Consider the following 21,283-nt stretch of genomic DNA (forward strand, 5'->3'; position numbering starts at 1 on the left):
AGCAATGCGGAAACCCTCTGCACATTTAAGGATAATGGAACGTACTCACAACAGTTGTGTTACCTTGTTATTTTTCAGTGCAAAAACCTTATCAGAAATACTCAATACTTTACATTTAAGGATCCAATCGGGTGTTTTTGTAGAGATGCAATAGAAGAAACATTTTTTGGTTCCCCAAAGAACCTTTTAGAGAACAGCTCTTAAAAGAACTGTTAAACATGAAAGGTTCTTAAAAATAAAAGTTCTTTATTGGTTCAATGAAGAACCATTTGTGCATTGGATGTTAAGGGTTCTTCATGGAACCATCAATTCTAATAAAGAACCTTTAGTTTTAAGAGTGAATATAGATAAGCAATACAGTATGCAATAAGAGTGCAGTATACTTAAAAACATAAAGAGATTCTGTAGCGTGCGCTAGCCTCAATGGCACCTAGAGTGAAAAAACGCTTCCTTTTTCCGGGAAACATATTCGGATGGGTAGCTCCTGTAGCATATGAGCCCTCCATGAGAATCACGGAAGCTCAAATGGCTCCAGAACTGAACGCTGAGGGCACTTGGATGAGATTACATTGATTGCACTGATGGGCACACCAGCGGTTTCAACTTTCCCAGGATGCATTAGGAGCCTGTGGGATTTTTGAAAATCTATTATAACGCTGCAGAGAGAGAGAGAGAGAGAGAGAGAGAGAGAGAGATGCTCCATCTTCAAAGAAAAATGAGAGAGCCTCAATATCTCAACTGTTTCTTCACAGCAGCAATGGGTCAACATGGAGATTTTTTAAAACCTGCTGCTCAAATTTAACAAAAGCCGCTAACAATCAAACATGTCTCAACAAAATCTCACAAAACCAAATAATCTGAGCTGACCTATCCACAATAATGTTATATAGAAACAAACTTAATTTACTTAAATGAAACATACCTAAGAACTAGGACTGCATGATTAGTCGTATTTTAATTGTGATCACAATGCATGCTGCTCTCGATTCATTAAGCATAATCATCTGCAATATTTGCCTGCTGGTTATTTATCCTGAAAACTACTTTTCTTCTTCTTCTTCTTTTTTAATTTTTCATTTGACATTTGCATCATCTTGCATTGATAACAAGCCTCCACAAGCTTTCATGCATGTGGTTGCCAGATGTTAAGAGTTTAATTCTCCCAGTCAGAACTTTTCTCTTAAAGGATGTTTTTTCTTAATCTGGCAACCATGTGCACGTGCTCTTCCTACACTGAAAAAAGAACCAAGGATGATCTGAAAACAACTGCAATCAAATCATTTGGAGTTCAGCAATCTCCACTGCAATTCTTTGCTCAAATAAAATTGTGCTACTTACATGGTAGTCTGTCTCTCAGTCCATTACCACGAATGCTTGCGCTGTTTTACGCTGTTGTTTTAATCGACAAATGAACACAATTTGGAACACTAGAAATGTAACCGTTTTTTTCTTTTGAACGAAACTTCTTGTACCAGATTTCATGTATGGCGCTTTTCCACTTCATGGTACGGCATGGTACGGTTCACTTTTGGGGGGTTTTCCACTGGGTACAGTACCTGGTACCTAGGGATGGGTATCGTTAAGGTTTTAACGGTATTACTACTCTTATCGATACTGCTTATCGATCCGGTACTTTAACGGTATTCTTATCGGTACTTTTTGTTTTACTTTGTTTCTTTGTTCATATTCTTACAGTATCTTATCTTATGTATATAAAACACTAAAAATGCCTGCTCTTCATCAATTTGTAAATGCACCATTGTGCAGGTGTTTTTAGTGTTTTATATACATAAGATAAGATACAGTAACAACATGAACAAAGAAACAAAGTAAAACAAACTGACAAATACAATAAAACAAACACACAAACGAAATGAAATAAACAGTGCTTTCATTTTTCCATGAAGGTCTACTAATATTAATGTTCAGGTAAGTAATAGTTACAAAAGTAATCAAATGTAAATGAGCACTGCATAGTTTTCACTGTATGTACTGATAGATTTATGTTTATTAAAGCTATAACGTTGTTCAGATTAAGAGCTGTGGGTGATTTTCTCTTTGCATTTTGTTCTTTGATTAACATTGATGCTCAAGCTCCAGTCTGACACTTTAAGACAATATACTGACACGCATCGGATTTTCTCCCAACTGTTCTCGTCCACTTAAAACATAAAAGTGAAGACTCTCATAACCGGCCATTTTGACACATTGTGTGTGTGTATTTTTTTGGCATATTTTTGTGTGTTATTTCGACGCGCCCGAAGCTCAAAGTGTACTTTGCTTGTCCGTTTTGGAGCACGCCGCCGTGCAGGCACACGCGCGCACACACATTTCAGCCTGAACAGCGTCACTTGTTCAGATTGTACTCTCAACGTTTTACTATCAAATATGTCCTGCAATGTAACAACAGTAAAGACGGCATTTTATAACAATCACTGATTGAGCTGATTCAGATAAGTTTTGGTTCGGAGGAACGAATCCGCGCCGCTATGAAGGGAAGGGAGAAATGCGGCTATAATCCTTGGAAGCCAAAATCGAAAAAAATAAAATAAAATACTTAGCTTAATATAACAGCCACAGGCCTAAAGTGTGAGCAGATGTTTGAATAGTTGGTTCTCTCTTCTATCATAATTAAACAGGACTTTCATGTTGCGTGTGCTGAAGCTCATCCGCGTGAGCGCGATCTGGCTTCTGAATTGCGCATAACAAAAATGCATCATAGACAAATGTTTGAATATTATTGCACATAAAAACAGCTGGCGACATTATATATATATATATATATATATATATAGAGAGAGAGAGAGAGAGAGAGAGAGAGAGAGAGAGCAACAATAAATTTATGTGTGTTTTCTTAATTTCTCCAATACCGACAGAAGTACCGATAACGTCAGAGCTTATCGATACTCCGGTCTTTCATAATTTAGCCCCGAGACCGATTTAATACCGAGTTTCGGTACCCATCCCTACTGGTACCTGGTACTTTTTTAGTACCACCTAAACTAAATGAGGTAAAAAAGAACTAAATGAGGTAAAATAAACCATGCAAGTTGACATTTTTGATTTGTGCATGTGAAAGTGCAAGAATTCTGATGAAATCAAAAATGACGATAATCATCATTATAATGATGATTATCAGCTTAACTATAATCACACAGCCCTACTAAGACCTCTTGAGCCATAAAAGCGCCGTATCTGAGCAAAAACAGTCTTGTGCATTGTGTTTTGCCAGGGTGAGCATTTAAAAATCCGCAGAGAGCACTGAACATCAGGTGTTTTCATCTGTACTTGCAGCTCTGGCCTCTTTGCTGACAAAGATCTGGAGGCAAGGGAAGCTCAGCAGAGGTTAGATGTGAGATGGTTCTCCATGGAGCGCTGGGTATAATTACAAGAGAATTCAGGCCTCCTAAACGCCGAGAGGAACAATCGGGCACCATAAATCAGAGCGATGATTCAGCTTGGTCATGAATAAAACCGCGAGGCTTCAGCTCCATGAAGCTCTCTCCTGCAGAACTTGTCATCAAAGATTAATTAGAGAGGTCCGCAGGACTCCAGTGGTCTCTCATGGACACTCACAGTGCTGAGATACAGTAATATAACTGAGAAATATTCCATGTAAATACTAAATGGACATGGATGCTGATCCACTAAAATACACTAAAACTGGAACAGCTATGACGCAAAACACCTATAACTAATGTGAATGTCACTGTACAGCACCATTAGAGAGAAGCTAAACATTAAATCAACAGTGACCGTTGTAAGGATTTTGAGATATTTTAACTGGACAGTTAGACAAAAGTAATTATATATAGATTGCCATTCAAATGTTTGGGGTGGATAAAATAAGATCATTACATTTACATTTACATTTACATTTACATTTATTCATTTAGCTGACGCTTTTATCCAAAGCGACTTACAATTGCTATATATGTCAGAGGTCACACGCCTCTGGAGCAACTAGGGGTTAAGTGTCTTGCTCAGGGACACATTGGTGTCTCACAGTGGATTCGAACCCGGGTCTCTCACACCAAAGGCATGTGTCTTATCCACTGCGCCATCACCACCCTGGCGCAGTGATCAAGATCAATAAAATAATAAAATAAAATAGCCCCTGCAAACCTGAATGCATTATTAAACTATGGGCAATAGCAAAAATAATATAACTCCAGATAAAAATGCACACATGCCTTTTCTACATTGTGTCTAAATCTGCACGCACCATGAAATAAATCTTCATAGTGAAAAAGAAGTGAACTATAGACAGAGGACAAAAGTCTCAAGAGATCTTCAGCTGTCCAATGTGTGCACCCACATTTCAAACACACAAAACCTTTTTTTTACCCAGTGAAGTCCTAGAATAACCTCTTTCTAAAGTGTGTATCTGTGCAGTATGCCCTCTCTAGGATGCTGTCAGGCTTTCTGAATTAAGCACAACAAAGTAGAGCAGGAAGCAGCCGGAGAGTCGGATTCAGCTTTGAGAAACAGGCCAGGGATTTCAGATGCCTGCACGTGCACACCACCTAAAAGCTCTGCCTGAAAAATTGATATGCTCTATGATTCACATCTGCCATGAGCCAGTGTTGTTGTTCAGAGCTGCGCATCTCAGCCAGACCTGATTTCCTGTAGTCTGTGAAAGCGTGCCGCTGTATTGAGTGTGACACTGAACAGGAGGCTCTCTAAAGCACCAAATAAAACAGCACACCGGACCTCAACATGAACATCCATTTCTCACATGTTCGGTTGGAATTCTCAGTGTCGACTTCGATTCTCATTTTTTTTCCAAAACGGAATAAAATCTGTCTGGACTGTTTTGTCTCTAGCATTTGTTAGATATCATTAGCTGTGTATAGCTGTTTTATAAATTATATCACATTGCATAAAAAATGATAGTCTGAGAGTCAGACTATTAGAGAGTCAGACTCTTAATCCAAAGGTTGCAAGTTTGAGTCTCCGGTCCGGAAGGGATTGTAGGTGGGGGGAGTGAATGTACGGACTCTCTCTCCACCTCAATACCACGACTGAGGTGAGACCCTTGAGCAAGGCACCGAACCCCCAACTGCTCCCCGGGCGCTGCAGCATCAATGGCTGCCCACTGCTCCGGGTGTGTGTTCACGGTGTGTGTGTGTGTGTGTGTGTTCACTGCTGTGTGTGTGTGTGTTCACGGTGTGTGTATGCACTTGGATGGGTTAAATGCAGAGCAATAATTCCGAGTATGGGTCACCATACTTGGCCACACGTCACTTCACTTAAAAAAAAAGTTGAAGTAATAAAGATTGCTAAAACTCAATTGAAAATAAATAAAAAATCTTGCTAAAAAGAAATTCTAAAAAACTAAAACTAATAAAAATGACAAAAGTGCATTACAAAATTACTAAAATTAAACTAAAAATTTTAAATATAAAAATAAAAGCTAAATTAACCTAAAGATAATATTAATAAATACATCTGTCAACCATTGCACTGAACAAGAAATAAATTACAGAAGAAAATATCAGAATAATGCAATCACATGGCATTTCACATGCTGCTCTGATGCAGCATTATTATTGTTAACTAAGCATTAAAATAGTTTTCATTAATTGAAATAAAAGTAAAATAAAATAAAATACAATATATTATGTGACCCTGGACCACAAAAGCAGTCAATAAGTGTCTGGTTTTGTGTAAATTTTTTTAAGTGTCAGTTTTTTAAAATAGAGATATCTACTTCACCTGAATAAATAAGCTTTCCATTGATGTATGATTTGTTAGGATCACAAGACACAACTATTTGAAAATCTGGAATCTGAGGGTGCAAAAAAATCTAAATACTGAGAAAATCGCCTTTAAAGCTGTCCAAATGAAGCTCTTAGCTATGCATATTACTAATAAAAATTAAAGTTTTGATATATTTACGGTACGAAATTCCCTAAATATCTTCATGGAGCACGATCTTTACTTAATGTCCTAATGATTTTTGGCATAAAAGAAAAATGGATAATTTTGACCCATTTTTGGCTATTGCTACAAATATACCCCAACGACTTAAGACTGGTTTTGTGGTCCAGGGTCATATATTAGATAAAAAACTTATATATAATATTGCAACAAACTAAAATAAAAGTACTAAAATGACTAAAACTAAGATTTAAATGAAAACTGAAAATATAAAATATAAAAGCCAATTCATATTAATAACACTTATAAATACTACATATGGAAACAATCTCTAACAAACAATAAATTAATTACACTGAAAAAAAAATAAAAAATCTAAAGTGACCAGGTTATTCAACATTCATTTCCATTTTTATTTTGTACCAATTTCCCTGAAAGTGACCATTTTGTTCTCTTGAACACAGTAAGTGGAAGTGCTGATTTAGACACATTATTCCATATGAATTAAATTGATGATTTGGATACTATATGTCAGGGGTCGGCAACCTTTTGGGCATGAAGTGTCATTTTTAATTTTTCTGGTTAACCACTGTGCCACTAAGAACAGCTCTAATGGTAATGAACAATAATGACTTTTACTCATTTTAGAGATTTTGAAAAAAAGCATTTTAGCATTGTAAAATATAGCAACATATCAGCTTTAGAACAAAAACAAAAAAATATTAGGTTGGCAAATTTCCTCCAGATAAAAAGGCCAACTGTGGTCTGTGTGTTCGTCCTTATTTTTTTACAAGCAGAGACTCTGTTAATGGAAGGACGCTCAAAGACATCACAGACAAGCAGAAGACACAACACACCCCATGAGACATGACAAAGTGCTATGGCCCCTGGCAACCAGCCAAACTTATTACAAACACACTGCCGACCACCTGCCATGTGCAGGCTGAGCACGAGCCGTCTGATGGGCTGTGTTCATTTCTTCGGACATGTGATCTACCTGCACACCACCATTCAGACTTCAGACAGCCAGCACTAGCCAATGAGGTGATTAGAGGCTGATTAGGGGCTACAGACGGCAAAGAAATCCACTGACCTCTGGATAAACAGAGTCACATTTTTAAAAGAGTGTTTTTATCAGCCGCTCATTGACAGCAACAGATGAGATAAACGTGCCCACACTGGAAAACACGCTCACACTCAATTACAGCAAACCATGGAAACTCTATACAGACAGAATGTGGGAGAAAACAAAGTCCTTGCAGAGATGCTCTAAAGAGAAATCAGTCATCTATAAAAGAACTGACATGGTGCCTAAGAACTGCTGTGTACTACCAAAATATTAGCAGTTTTTTTAATGAGAATTAATCACGTATTGCCTAAAAAAAAAGTCTTACAATGGTGGTGTCAGATGTCATGTCAGATAGTGGTGTCATATTACATGGTTTTTAAATGGTAATCCAAGCTAGTACAACTACTGTTTAACTACTGATGTCAGTTTCTAAAAACAAGTCTCTTATGCTCACCAAGGCTGCAATTATTTGATAAGAAAAAAAAAAAAAAAAAATCTGTAAAAACACTATGTAAAAAAAATAAAATAATAATAGACCAGGATTCTAAATAGAAAGTTCAAAAGAACAGCATTAATTTAGAAATCTGTTGTAACATTATGACTTGTCACTTTAGATCAATTTAATGCATTACTCATGATTAAAAGTATTAATTGGCTTTATAATATATGATATTTGCATGGTACTTCACAGAATACCACAGTATTTACAAAGCAAATGTCCAAGAAAGATTGTACAGTATTAACATGGTAAATTTTTGATAACCCATGCTGGATTTTCTGGACATGTACTATAGTAATACTATGGCATTTTCATATACATCATGATACTGCATGATCATATTCATACAGCATGGAATTCACATTGTAGATCAAGGTATGTATACCAAAGTATTTCCACAGTACATGTCCAAAAAACAAGGTAATACCATGGTACTTTTTGTGTGAACAGTGTATATAGTGAAAAGAGAATAAACATATCAAAAAGTTCCAAAACATGCCATGATTCAAGCATTGTTTGGATGTACACCACAATAGTACTATGGTATTCTTGGAAGTATATTGGAGTGCCACATACTGTAAATACAATTCAGTACCATGGTATATATATATCAATGCATCATTGTATTCAGGTACATTGTAAGGGTAAATGCATGCTGTGCTAGAAGGGTTGAGGATGTATTTGCTGTGTGATACGCTTCAGACTGCAGCACCTGAGAATAAAAAATCATCAAGAGCACAACAGTGATGCTTCATTGATGGCTCCTTCCAGGGTTTGAACCTAAAAAGTATCAGCCTTAACCAGCAACGCAACAGCAATGAAAAATGTATGAGCAACATAAATCTTAAATCTGCTACCCAACAAAAACCATGCACCAACAACCAGCCTTTTCAAATAAAGCAATCATAATGAAACAATTCTCTACCACAACACAAAACTCTTCCAACTTTATGCACATCATCAAAAAAATTTATAAATAAAAGTTGGTAATTACCATGATAAAATGCATGTCTTGTTCATGGACATATACCATGGTATTGAATGATTATATTTTATGTAGTCAAAGAATACCATATTGCAACAATAAATGACCAAAAACATGAAATTACCACAGTACATGTCCAAAAATCATGGTAACACCATGTTACTTTGTGTATAATATCATTATGCAACAACCCTCTACCACAGCACACCATCAACAAAAAAGACCTGCTATTACTGTGATAAAATGTACAAATACCATGTCTTTGGACATGTACTATAGTAATATCATGGTATTTTGACATATACCATAGTACTAAATGATTATATTTATGCATTCAAAGAATAACAAAGTATTGCAATGATAAATGTCCAAAAACATGACATTACCATAGTACATGTCCAAAAATTTTTTTACTTTAGCCTAAATAAAACAATGTTTCACATTTTAAGCAGTTGGATATTCATTAATTGCACACTCGACTGAAATAAAAAGCTGCAAACATTTGGTGAACTTCTGTCACTTCAGAGCAACAGCATCAGAAAGAAAGAATGGTGTGAAACAGAGGGTCTCAATTATTCGGCGGTCCTCGGTCCTGCTCCGACCCAATTTATACTTTTGAGAAACAGGCTGCTTAAATAAAAGCTGTTAGGTTGTTAGAGCTGATGCAAGAAAAAGGGTCAAGAAGAACATACAGACAACAAAAGGAAAAATTAAAGACGCTGAGTTAGAGACAAACAGGAAACAGACAGACATTATTGGACTCCTACCTGTCTGGCTGAGCTGCGAGGCGCTGCGGCTCTTTCGGCTCAACCCCACGACCGCCGCCATCTTGGCGCCGATGCTGGAGCGCCGTTTCTTGTCAACGGTTCCCACCAGGCTCACGGCTGTGTCCGACTGGCTGCCGTCGGTCTTCTCCAGACTGCACATTTCCCCGCCGATGCTGGTGCTCTTGGTCATGTTGCCCCCGGCCGCCGGTCCCATTTGCCTGTTTTTCATTTTGGACGTAAATTCACTGTCAGTGGCGGCCCGTGGAGGAGAGACGTGAAGAGAGGAGGAGGAGCGGCGGAGGGGAAGAGAAGAGGATGGATGGATGGATGGATGATGGAGGAGAGAAAGGAGAGAGTTAGGTAAGTGGAGGGAGAAGAGAAGCGGAGATTCAGGTCAGAATAAGGTCAAAGGTTAAAGGGTTTAGGCCTCCAATCAGCTTAAGGTGCTTCACAGTAAAGTTTTGGGATGGGACTGATGCTGTAAAACAGTACACTACTTACTCTGACAATCAGGCCATCAAAACTACCACATATGACTGACAATAAAAAATAAACAGAAAATGGAGTGTTTTATAGATTACTATATTGGATATTTCAGTTAAATAACTAATTATACAACGGCTGTCAAAAGTATGCTGCATAGGAAGCAATCTTGCTGCACAAGAGTCTGGCATTAGCATGTTCTAACAAAGCAATATTTATTGAATAAGAAGCATTAAAAATACATAGTATGCACATGTATAGATGTAATTTAAAAAAAAAAGAAAAAAAGAAAAACCATGCTGAAAATACATTTATAGCTGCTTCCCTCATCATTGTGAGCTATCTAGCAGCTCCCTGTGACTCATTTAAGAGTTTCCCACAAACTGTTCTTAAAACAGCATAAAAACTTGCAGGAGTTCACATATTTCATCCTAACTGATAGGAGCAGCTCATGCATGAAGCATTCAGTGAATTTGAAATGCACGCTGCTCTATATCCCACACAGGCTGGTCTATTTTATTTTTCAGCAGGACAAAAAAAAAAAAGAGGACACGTGTAAAAAGATTAAATTAGCATCTCACATGGCTGTGAGCGAGCCGTGAAACAAAAAGACAAATGACTTCCTGGAAAAAGGATCCTAATGAAATCTTAATGATTATAAATGTGTTTAAATGATACACGTGCAGCCGTAGGTCTGCTCTTCTTCATCATCAATCCAATTACAGCCACAGAAACATACGACAAATCAATGAGCTCTGACAACATGTTCTTCAATTACTACAATTAGCCTTACTACAAAATACAGCCCTGTCCAACAACCCATTCTGCTCAAATACAGCCAAGCCACATCAAGCTGTCTGTAATCTGGTAATCTTGGATCCTGAAATATTTGGGACCGATATATTTTTCACGAGAAAGAGTAGTATCTGTATAGATCATCACTACACTCTCTACAGCAGTGAGCTGAGTCCCAAGCCCAAATAAATTACACACCAAATAAATTACATATGAAATCTCTTTCATATCTCAATTCTTTCTCAAAGAAAGCAATGAGATTAAATGGAGACTTCTGTTAAAGGGATAGTTCACCCAAAAATGAAAATTTGCTGTTTATCTACTTACCCCCAGGGCATCCTAGATGTAGGTGACTTTGTTTCTTCAGTAGGACACTAACAAAGATTTTTAACTCAAACCGTTGCAGTCTGTCATTCATATAATGGCAGTCAATGGGACTCACGGCTTTGAGAGACAAACGCACTCAGGACAGTCATTTAGGGTTTAATTTGGTTTTGTCTGTGTATGTTTTTTTTACTCTCAAAGCCGTGAGTCCCATTGACTGCCATTATATGACTGCCAGACTGCAACGGTTTGAGTTAAAAATCTTTGTTTGTGTTCTACTGAAGAAACAAAGTCACCTACATCTTGGATGCCCTGGGGGTAAGCAGATAAACAGCCATTTTTCATTTTGTAGCATTCAAAAATTTTAGGACTTGGTTCATTACAAAATGCATGTACGAGCTACATCGACAAAGCTGCTACAAGCAATAGCAAACTATAGCCCAAAAATGGCATTTTGTAGAGTAAGTTTTTGGTTTGAGCTCAACTGTTGTCATTGTGGAGCAATAATAGAGTGGAATCAAATGTGTATGTTTCTGGCCGATACGAGTCTCTGGGGAAAATCACAACAGTCTGAGAGTTAATCACGGCTCTAAAGAGATACTGTTGCATTGACTGATTGATCGGATGGGATGCTGCCAGACACTATATTTATGATGCAGATAGCTCGCTCCAGCAGTGCCGCACGTGAGAGGTTGGCAGGCTCTCACATTCTCACAGAGAGAAGTGTCGCACTGCCGCAGGGCTTCAGATGGCTATTACCTTCCTCTCATCCCTGTAATGAGAACGGCTCATAGAGAGCTGTGACCGACACAAAACCCAGGTGGAGATTAACGCTGGATGCCAATTTACAAAATCCTTTATGCTGCTGTGATGACAAGACACATCTGTCTCTCTGGATTACATCTCACCGTATGATTGACAGATCGGCAGGGAATTATACGTGCAAAAGTTTGCTAACAAATTCACAAAGACAATAAGAACATAATGTGGTTATACTTCACAGTTTATATGGATAGACAAGGTCTACTCTGTAGTTGGTCTGAGAAAGAGAATGTGTCTCCTAACAGTTACTTCTTAAAGGTGCACATCCATCCGGATATAAACGGTCAAGTCTTCTTGAATGATTATACTTCATTATAATTGCCTAGGCATTGCTCCAAACCTGTTTCAGAACTTTCATTTTAATTGTGTAAAGAGTTTCTAGAAGCAAATTAAAAATATAACAAAAATATATATACATATATATAAAAATAATATATAATATATTGAAAATATAATGCAGAACATGCAAACATATAAAATTGTTATTATTATTATTATTAACAATAATAATAATATTTTGGGGTCTTCAACAGTGTTATTTTAGTATCATTGATGCACTATTATAGTATTCATTAATATTTTGAATTAGATTTTATTTTATATTATTCATTGTAATTTTGTTATTTTTTTGTCATTTATTTATTTAGTTAGTTTTAGAATATAGTTTCAGGTAATTAAGAATTTTATATTTTGTTTTATTTATATTAATGTTTATTACTTTCATGTCTTTTTTGTCATTTTTATTATACATTTTTAAATATGTCCATATAGTTTATTTAAGTTTCAGATTTTAAACTAAATAAACTTTTCAGGTTATTTAGTTTTAATTATTGCAGTAATTCAAAGTAAACTAAACAATGAGGAATGTAGTAACTGAAAAAAGTTATATATATATATATATATATATATATATATATATATAATTTATTTCAGTTAAAGTTGATTTTGTTTCAATAATTAATTAAAAAAATAGTTTTAGCTTTAGTTAATGTTGAAAATGTTAATAAGGTTAATAATAACCCTGGTCTTGCACAACTCAGAACATGCTAAAATATGAAATTATAATTATTATTCTTAAAATTTATTGTTTTATATTTTGAAAAGAATGACACTGACTGAAGACACAAAGTGCAGCGCTATACAGGAACAGATAGCAGCCAGTTAAACTGGACTGCAGGTGACGAGTGAATAAGACAGATATTTTTTTCCTCTTAAATGCTGCACACAAAATTGGCATGACTGTTTTGAAGACTTTAATCTTCAGATGAATAACTTTCTTGAGGTGTGTGTAAAGAGCGTGCAGTAGTGCTGCCACAGCGAGTGAGAGTCAGCCTGCAGAGATATGTGTGTGAGAGAAGAGAAAGAAACAGTGTATACAATACACAGTTCACTACAAACATGGAAAAAAGAAAAATAAGCATTTCTCCTTTTCGCATTTCGTCACAACTGTAGATCATAGATTTAACTTGGAATTTCATCTTTTTGTAAAACACTTCTAAACTCAAAGCCACAGTGACCAGAGGAACACACGGGTCACATGGTCTGTGGCAGTGTAAAGAGAAGTCACACACTATCTGTAACGGATCATTGAGCATTCTGACAAACTGCACAGGTTGTTTACTGGAGGATTACTAATGCCTTGATGGCTTCAGGCACTTTGGTGTGTTTGAATCTGGTCTGCTCTAGAAAACTCTCTCTGCGATAAATAAAGGAGGCCTTCTGAACAGGCAGTCAGTCCAGAGCAGTACCTGAGGTGATAGTATGAAGTATGGCCATTCATACTGTATATGTGAATGGATGTGCACCATTGAGTTAACCTGCAGTCAGGGCCTTCGTCACAAATGGCAACACTGAATGACTCCTAAAAGGAAATAATGATCCTTGTTCTTTTAAAATATTAGTATTCACTAATTCACTTTATTAAAATTTTGTTTAAAATTTTTTAATCATAATTACAACATAATTATATTACCTTACCTGCTCTGCAAAAAAATAAATAAAAAAATAATTAAATAAATAAATAAATAAAGACATATGTGCATTGATTTGAATCTCTGAACTAAATCTTGACCATAACTTCCTTGAAATGTTTGCCTTATGTGCTCTGCAAATAAAATAAAATAAAATATAGACTCATGGGCTTTGATTTGAATGTCTGAGTCTTTGGACTAAATCTTGAAATGTTGGCCTTACCTGGATGGCAAAAAAATAAATACAATAAAAATAAACAAATAAAACAGAAAGAAAGAATGATAGGGTTTGATTTAAAATAAAATAAAATTAAAATAAATTAAAATTTCAAAAATGCCTGTGTAAACAGTTTAGCAGCAAGGCAGCTCACTATGATTTGGAACAGAGCATAGTTTTTCAACTACAGCCTGATGACAATATCAGCTCATCTCAATTTACTTAGAAGGTCACCTGAGCATCACGGTCAGCGAGACCATGTGCCACTGAATTACACCAGGATCATATGATGGTCACAAAAGGACATCACAGCTTCAGCCAAAGTGGACATCTCTCTACCAAAGGCCAAAGTCTCCATCCAAAGTTTCTCCTGATGGCCTATCAGGAGGTCTTGGCAGATAAGACCATCCCTCAGGCAAATGTACTTGGAGCATCGCAATGTCTCTCCGGGGATGTTTTTGCTCATCCACAGCTGAACAGACTTTTCCTTTTTCATGCAGATTTTGCTAAGTGCATTTTCATCTAGGCCACGATGTTCCTTTACACCAAACAAAACCTGTGCGCTATTTTTTGTGTGCACGCAGTGGCTCGGGTACATTTTCTTGATTTATAGCCATTCTACGCCTCAGATTTGGACCTCTGAAGTGCTAAAACCAGAGTAAGCATAAAACATCCTCTCTCCTTGAAGGAATGCGCATACTTTTAGGATTTATTTTTTCAGGTTCATGGCATTGCATCGCCTTGCTATGATAGCTATGCACTGCGTAACTTTAAGAAAATGCAACCATGCCGTAAAATTCGCAACATACTTCAGTTCATATTTTAATGCGAGATGTAAGTCGCACAATGCGACCTGTGTGAACACATAATAATAATGCAAGAGATACGATGACAGAAAGACAGAAGAATGCGGTCACCATCACTGTCCTTGAATTTATATCGAGGAGATGATGCAGAAAATCAATTTCTATGGAAACGATGCCCTGGGTCCTTGGCGTTTCAGTTAATTGTGTCTAAATGAATGTGGCCTATTAATAACTCAGTTATGCTATGGAATGAAATGCAACCATCACCACTATTAATACATACTCTTTTCAAAATGAATACTCAAGAGCTCAGATGGCCTTAATAACATAAAATCCACCCTTGAGCTGTGCACTAATACAGTATTTTATCAACACACTATAGTTATTTTTGGAAACTGACATGGTAGAAACGTGATGGATGGAAGATGTTGACAGGTTCATCTTTTCTTATTTTAAATATATATATTTTTTTCATTTTGTATGGCCTTTGGAAGCTACAGAAGATACTTAGATGTTTCTCAGAGGACAAAGAAAATACACTTTTACCGTAATCTTCAAAATGCTTTTAATGCATCATGTTTCCATTGTGTTTCCTTTCCTTCGGAGAAAACATCTTTTATGTAAAATATCACATTCGGTTTGTAAGATCTTATTTTGGTGAAATAATTAACATTTTGCAGATTACGCAATATGTATGTAAACTTTTGACCACAACTGTGTGTTTATATATAAAAGATCTACATGATATTTCAGTTAAGATGCTGCCTTAGAAGCTCACTAGGTTTTCAGAACAGCACTATAATGTTCTCCGCTCTACTCCACAGAGAACTGACCTTTAAATGAAATGTGACGCTGCGCTAAACCGCTGTAGGCGATGCTAATGAAATTTAGTCCCATCATCAACTTCCAGTCCCGATCAAAAATGGCAAATTCTGAAAGTGTGGTAGAGACTATAGCATTTATCGTTTCTCATGCTTGGCTTTCTTAGACGAAAAACGTTGACACCATCCTGTAAATTAAGAACTAGCTTTCAAAGCTTATTCAGACGCTTTCTACTTGACATTTCTGAAAATGAGATGCTAATGATTTGATACCGAGCAGAAAGTCAGCATCATCTGATCACATTATCATAGCAGCTTCAGTTTCACATTAATGATGGTGTTGAATGTGAAATAGCAATGGCATTAATATTATCATTAACATACAGTAATCAAAGAAGAGTTGTCAGCTTAATGCAGCAATGAAGTATATAAAAAACATATTCAAAATAACACATATAATTATGCCTTATGACCAGACATAAATCCTATAATTTTTCTACAAACAAAGCAACTACAGCAAACTCTCCTCATCATCTCAAAACAAAGCAACTGAAAAACTGACTTTTTAAACATATAAATACAGCAAACTGTAGGCTTATGTTAAAATATATGGAAAGAAAAAAAATTAAAAATAGGCAGAATTTAATACAGGCATTGGCTTTGAATATTCAAGATAGAATATTAGTAATTAATTATTTTATTAATTGATTAAGGTATTAAGTTAAGGAGGATTCAACTTAATTTTACACTAGTTTTTTTTCTGGGGTTAATGGGTTAAAAAAATTAAGATTTGTAATTTTTTAATTTGACAACATTTTTTTAATTTTTAAACTAAATTAACATATTCTCTGAAAACAAGACATCTCAGACAATTTTGCTTATCAAGTGCATTTATCTCATTTAAAGGATGTTTATACTGTACATTTTTACTGTAAAACAAGACTAAGTTACTGATTTAGAAAATGATTTGCAATAAAGGACTTCTGCATTTGACACTGAAATCTCTGGTTTGAAATCGTCTGACTAAAGGCTAATAATACCACAAAAACCAATGGAAACGAATAAGAGTTTAAACATCTCATGACCATCATAAACTCATGCTTCAGCGACCGCTCACAAACCTCACTGAATCTTTGTGCCTTGTAAGGCAATGCTAAGTAACCTCTTTATGACTTTGTTTTCCTTATTTTTTCCACCTTCTAGTTTCATATGTGTATATAAGTCATGAGATTGCATAACTAACCCACAGAAAAGTGCCACCAGAACACATGACTTTTATATATTACACAAGTCACCTAATGAGGCAGACAATGCCCGTGGCTCTTCCACCATCGTCAATGTAATCGCTGCTGACATCACTTCCTGTTTTCTCAAAGCACGTATTGGCTTATCCATCACGCCTCAGTAAACACGGATAGACAGAAAGATCACCTGAAGAACGAATGACATTAAAGGCAAACACTTTTTGCCTCTTCAGCTAAATCACTGTTCCTCATACACAATCTGCATCCAGTCTGAGTTCATTTAATGCAATATGATCAACAATACGCTTCAAAGGTCTGTGTATGCTTCCAGTCACTTATTAACAAAGAAAATTGCGTTCCTATCTCCCTCATTACTAACCCGATCAGAGTCTAATGCATTGCTCAGAGGCCAAGATGACAAGTGCAATGTCAACACAGAAATGATGAACATGAGCTCAGAAATACCACAAATACTGCCTGAGAGAGCAGTTAAACACAAACTTAAGAGCTGGACTGATGGAGCCCTGGTACATATATCAGTGAATCTTACAAGATGTGATATTTCACCCTGAAATAAATAAAGTAGATATTATATTTTGTATGAAGTAAATGAAACTGTGGTATTATTTCATCAAAAGCATTTATAGCATTTTTACTGTAATATAATATTAACACTAAAAATCATGGTATGCCATTTATGTCAAATACTGTTTTTCATTTTAATGAGAATGGCTATAAAATAAAAATCACATCAAATACAAAATGTAACTGAATAACTTACAGAATCAAGAACTGCTTAACTGTCATGAAAATAAGATAAAAATGCATAATAAGGTCAACTGAGTGTGAAGCTGTATCTGAATGGAGGCCTTTATAGGGGTAAAAGGGCTATAAGAAGGTCTGGAGACATTGAAATAAAACATTTCATGATGTGTGTTCTTAGTAAACTTCAAATAAAGCCGTCACAAGTGTTGAATTTTTGTCGCAGCACAATCAAACAGCAGCACATTAAAATGCCATACAGACATTAAACACACATAAGCAGCACTAGCACAGGACTGATTCATTCATCATGAGCGGATCACCATGGCTTGCCACCTACTGTATCTACACACTCATTTCACTGAACTGGAGTTGGCAGATTTAGTTCAGGTTATATCTGGAATACATTATTATTTAGGTCGTCCTACAATAAAGAAGGTATCCTTGACTTAATTACCCAATTCCCAACTTTACAACTGTCCAATTCCCTATTGCCAACTCTGAATAATAGCACTGGACTATTTTACAGTATGTTTGGTCCTCATCCTAAAGTAATTTTTTAATACAAATATAGATAAATCTATATTCTCTATAATAATAATAATAATATTGTTGTTGTTCTTGTTGTTTTTAATGACTGAAAGGTAACAAATTATTATTTTAAAGTTATATATATAAATAATAATATAAAATATTATTATAAATAAATAAAAATAAATAAATAAATAAAATTAAATAAAATAAAATAAATAAAAATAAAAATAATAATATATATATATAAATTTCCAAGTTTTACCCATTGGAAATATATTTCAGTTTCAGTTTTGCTTTAAATAAATTCATTAAGGCATGCCATTTATAATAAATGTTGTTTATAATGAATGCCATTACAAATAATGTTTATTTTATACTTCCTGTTTCGTTCTGAATACTGTTATATTCAAAGGATTTGTTGTGGATTGATGAGAACTAAAACTAAAACCTTAAGAAAAACATTTCTTTATTTGAGATAAAATAAATGTTAACCAAATAAATGAATGAATAAATAAATAAAAGCAAGCTACAATTATCCAACGCAACATTTCTCATTTTTATTTAGTTCAAATTGATGTTAGATTGAACTACAATAACCAAACTGACATTAAAAAAGCCTAATAAAAATGACAAAACGTTACTAAACATTTAAAATTAAAATATATAAAAGTATATAATATACAAAAATAAAACTATAATGGTACAACAATGACACTAAAATAACACTGGATGTAATTTATGGATGTTTTATTTACCAGTATATAACATTACTTCTGAAATAAATAAATAACTAAATAAAATATCTCTGACAAATATGTTGTTGTTTTTTTTTTTACTTTATATATTTATTTCAAAATTACTATCACTTTAAGGGTAAAACTTGGAAAGTGTAAAAACCATTTGCAGTGCACCTTGTTCAGGCATGAACAGAATATACTAGTAGTAGGTTTGTATCCAATGGAATGTCTTGTAGTTATGGTATAAGATACAGCTGGTTGCCATGGCTATAGTTTACCTGATGTCCGTCTCTGAGACCGTCCTCTGGGCCACGCCCTCTTCAGACTCCTCCTCCAGCTCCGCCTCCTCTCTTTCTATACTATCTTTCTGTCTCCTCAGCTTTCCAGCCCTCCCCCCTCCTCTCTTCCTCCCTCTCTCCTCCTCTAACCCTCCTTCCTCCTGTACCCCCTCCCCAACTGACTCCTCCCCCTCTCTGGAGAGTCTCCGCCCCTGCACTGCATTGCTGTGGGCGTGGCCGGCAGAAGCAGAACCAGAGGTGCAAGCAGCATGCAGAACAAAAATGAAGCACAGTGAAAACAGGTGTCAACACTACCTGAATGTAAACCGTAAAGTAAGAAAGACTGAATGACGACACAACAAAATAACACAATGCAAACAGTAAAAACAACAGAAGCTAGACAGTATGCACATAAAACAGAACAAAAAATGTGTTTCAAAGCTTGCAGAACAGAAATAGACAGGAACAGGACAGGACACAGATAATAAAATAATAATAATATACAAATGACCAAATAGGCAACGTACGAAGCAGCAAAAACACAATATATAATATAGAAATTCTGTTTATTCATAAATTAGATTTTATGAACCTTTAAACTTTGACGACAAACTTAGCTCTTTTAGCTAATGATGATTCTAATATGCTGATTCTTTAATTAATTGAACATTTATTTGAAAATCTTCTGTAACACTTTAAATGTCTTTACTGTCAATTTTGATCAATTTAATGCATACTTGCTTAAGTATTTATTTATTTAAATAAACATGTACTGACCCCAAACGTTGGAAAGGAAGTACATATTAAATTTAAAACATATAGAAAATTTCAGACAGTCTACATTGATTTGGCGCCAAACTCACCTAAATCGAACCAAATCTTGAATGCCCTCAGTCCCAAATAATGATGAAGCCTACAGAGCTGCTGTTTCTCTCAGGCCATGTACACACTGCTGCTAAATAGGATCCTCACTCATTTTCTGAGTGCTTAATCCTGTTCTGCAAACACCGTAGGTATTTATAGGAGTGATAAACTCATTTTATAACCAAATGCATGCCTGGATGATTCAGATATGAGATACGTCTTGACCCATATGCAATTTTGGAGACCAGTTTAGCATACGCTTTTATCCAAAGTGACTTACAAATGAGGAAAATAACAAGCAATTCATTACAGAGCCAACAATATTTGCATGCAGTATTCAATATGTGTGTAGCCTGACTATTATTCTGGACAAGAAGTGCCCACTTAAACTGAAAGAGGCTGTTTGATTGATACAGTGTTCAGCCATAGTCTGTTTTGTGTTATAATTTATAAGTATTTGTTATCTAGTAATAATTTCTGCTTATTTCATAAATGTGATTTTATGAACCTTTAAACTTTGACGACAAACTTAGCTCTTTTAGCTAAAATGACATACAATATGAATTCATTTAAAGCTGCAGTCCATAACTTTTTTTGGCTAAAAATGATCCGAAATCAATATTTGAGCAAGTGCATAACCAGCCAGTGTTCAAAACTATCACCTTACTTTAAGCCCGATTCACAACGGTTAGCTTATAATAATGTTTTCTAATTTGAGTGGAACTGGTAGGTTTTCACGGGAAAAAAAGTCGTTATTTTTATTTTCTTTGCGCACAAAAAAGTATTCTCGTTGCTTCATAAAATTCAGATTGAACCACTGATGGCAGATGGACTATCCTGACGATGCTTTTCATACTTTTCTGGGCCTTGACAGTGAGAGCTACTTGGCAGTCAATGGGACAGTCACAAACCTCCACATTTTCATCCACAATATACTAATTTGTGTTCCGAAGACGAACGAAGCTTTTACTGTGATTAAGTGATTAATGAAAAAATTTTAATTTTGGGGTGGAGTATCCCTTTAATGACAGAATTTTCATTTGTGGGTGAACTAACCCTTTAAATTGGGATAAGGCATTTCCACATTTAAGTGGTGCATCATCTAGGCAAACAATCATCTGTTTTTCCAGGTTGACTGGTAAGAAATTTCCTGGAAGCAAGTCAATCAGATTAGAACTGCAGAGTTTTTGATAGTGTTTGCTAGTTACGCGTATGAGGGCATGCCGTCTGAGGCTGAGACTAAACGTACATAAACTTGGTGCCTTGGTTTACCTCCAACTGCCAAATGATAATGATGTTTCCAGCAGTGTTGTTATTATATAACTAAAACTAAATCTAAAACTAATCAAATATTATTTAAATATTCAACTAAAGTGGAAACGCTTTAACTAATTTTCAAACGAACTAGATAGAAATGTTACCT

The 21,283-nt window shown here is 35.5% G+C and overlaps 1 protein-coding gene across 3 annotated transcripts in view; it reads right to left on the bottom strand.

Moving 5' to 3' along the window:
* The window catches only part of LOC306887259 (regulating synaptic membrane exocytosis protein 4-like), a gene marked incomplete at its 5' end in the record, with an annotated part of 171,467 nt that overhangs the window by 19,099 nt on the left and 131,085 nt on the right, over positions 1 to 21,283 (bottom strand). For 2 of the 3 annotated variants that reach the window (XM_079444875.1, XM_079444873.1), the window contains one exon: positions 9,204 to 9,448. In XM_079444875.1, the coding sequence (XP_079301001.1) occupies positions 9,204 to 9,448 (245 nt within the window). The remainder of the gene's footprint in view (positions 1 to 9,203; positions 9,449 to 21,283) is intronic. The other variant, XM_079444874.1, reaches the window with a different exon arrangement.

The sequence above is a fragment of the Barbus barbus genome, assembly GCF_936440315.1.
Source record: "Barbus barbus genome assembly, chromosome: 21".
NCBI lineage: Eukaryota > Metazoa > Chordata > Actinopteri > Cypriniformes > Cyprinidae > Barbus > Barbus barbus.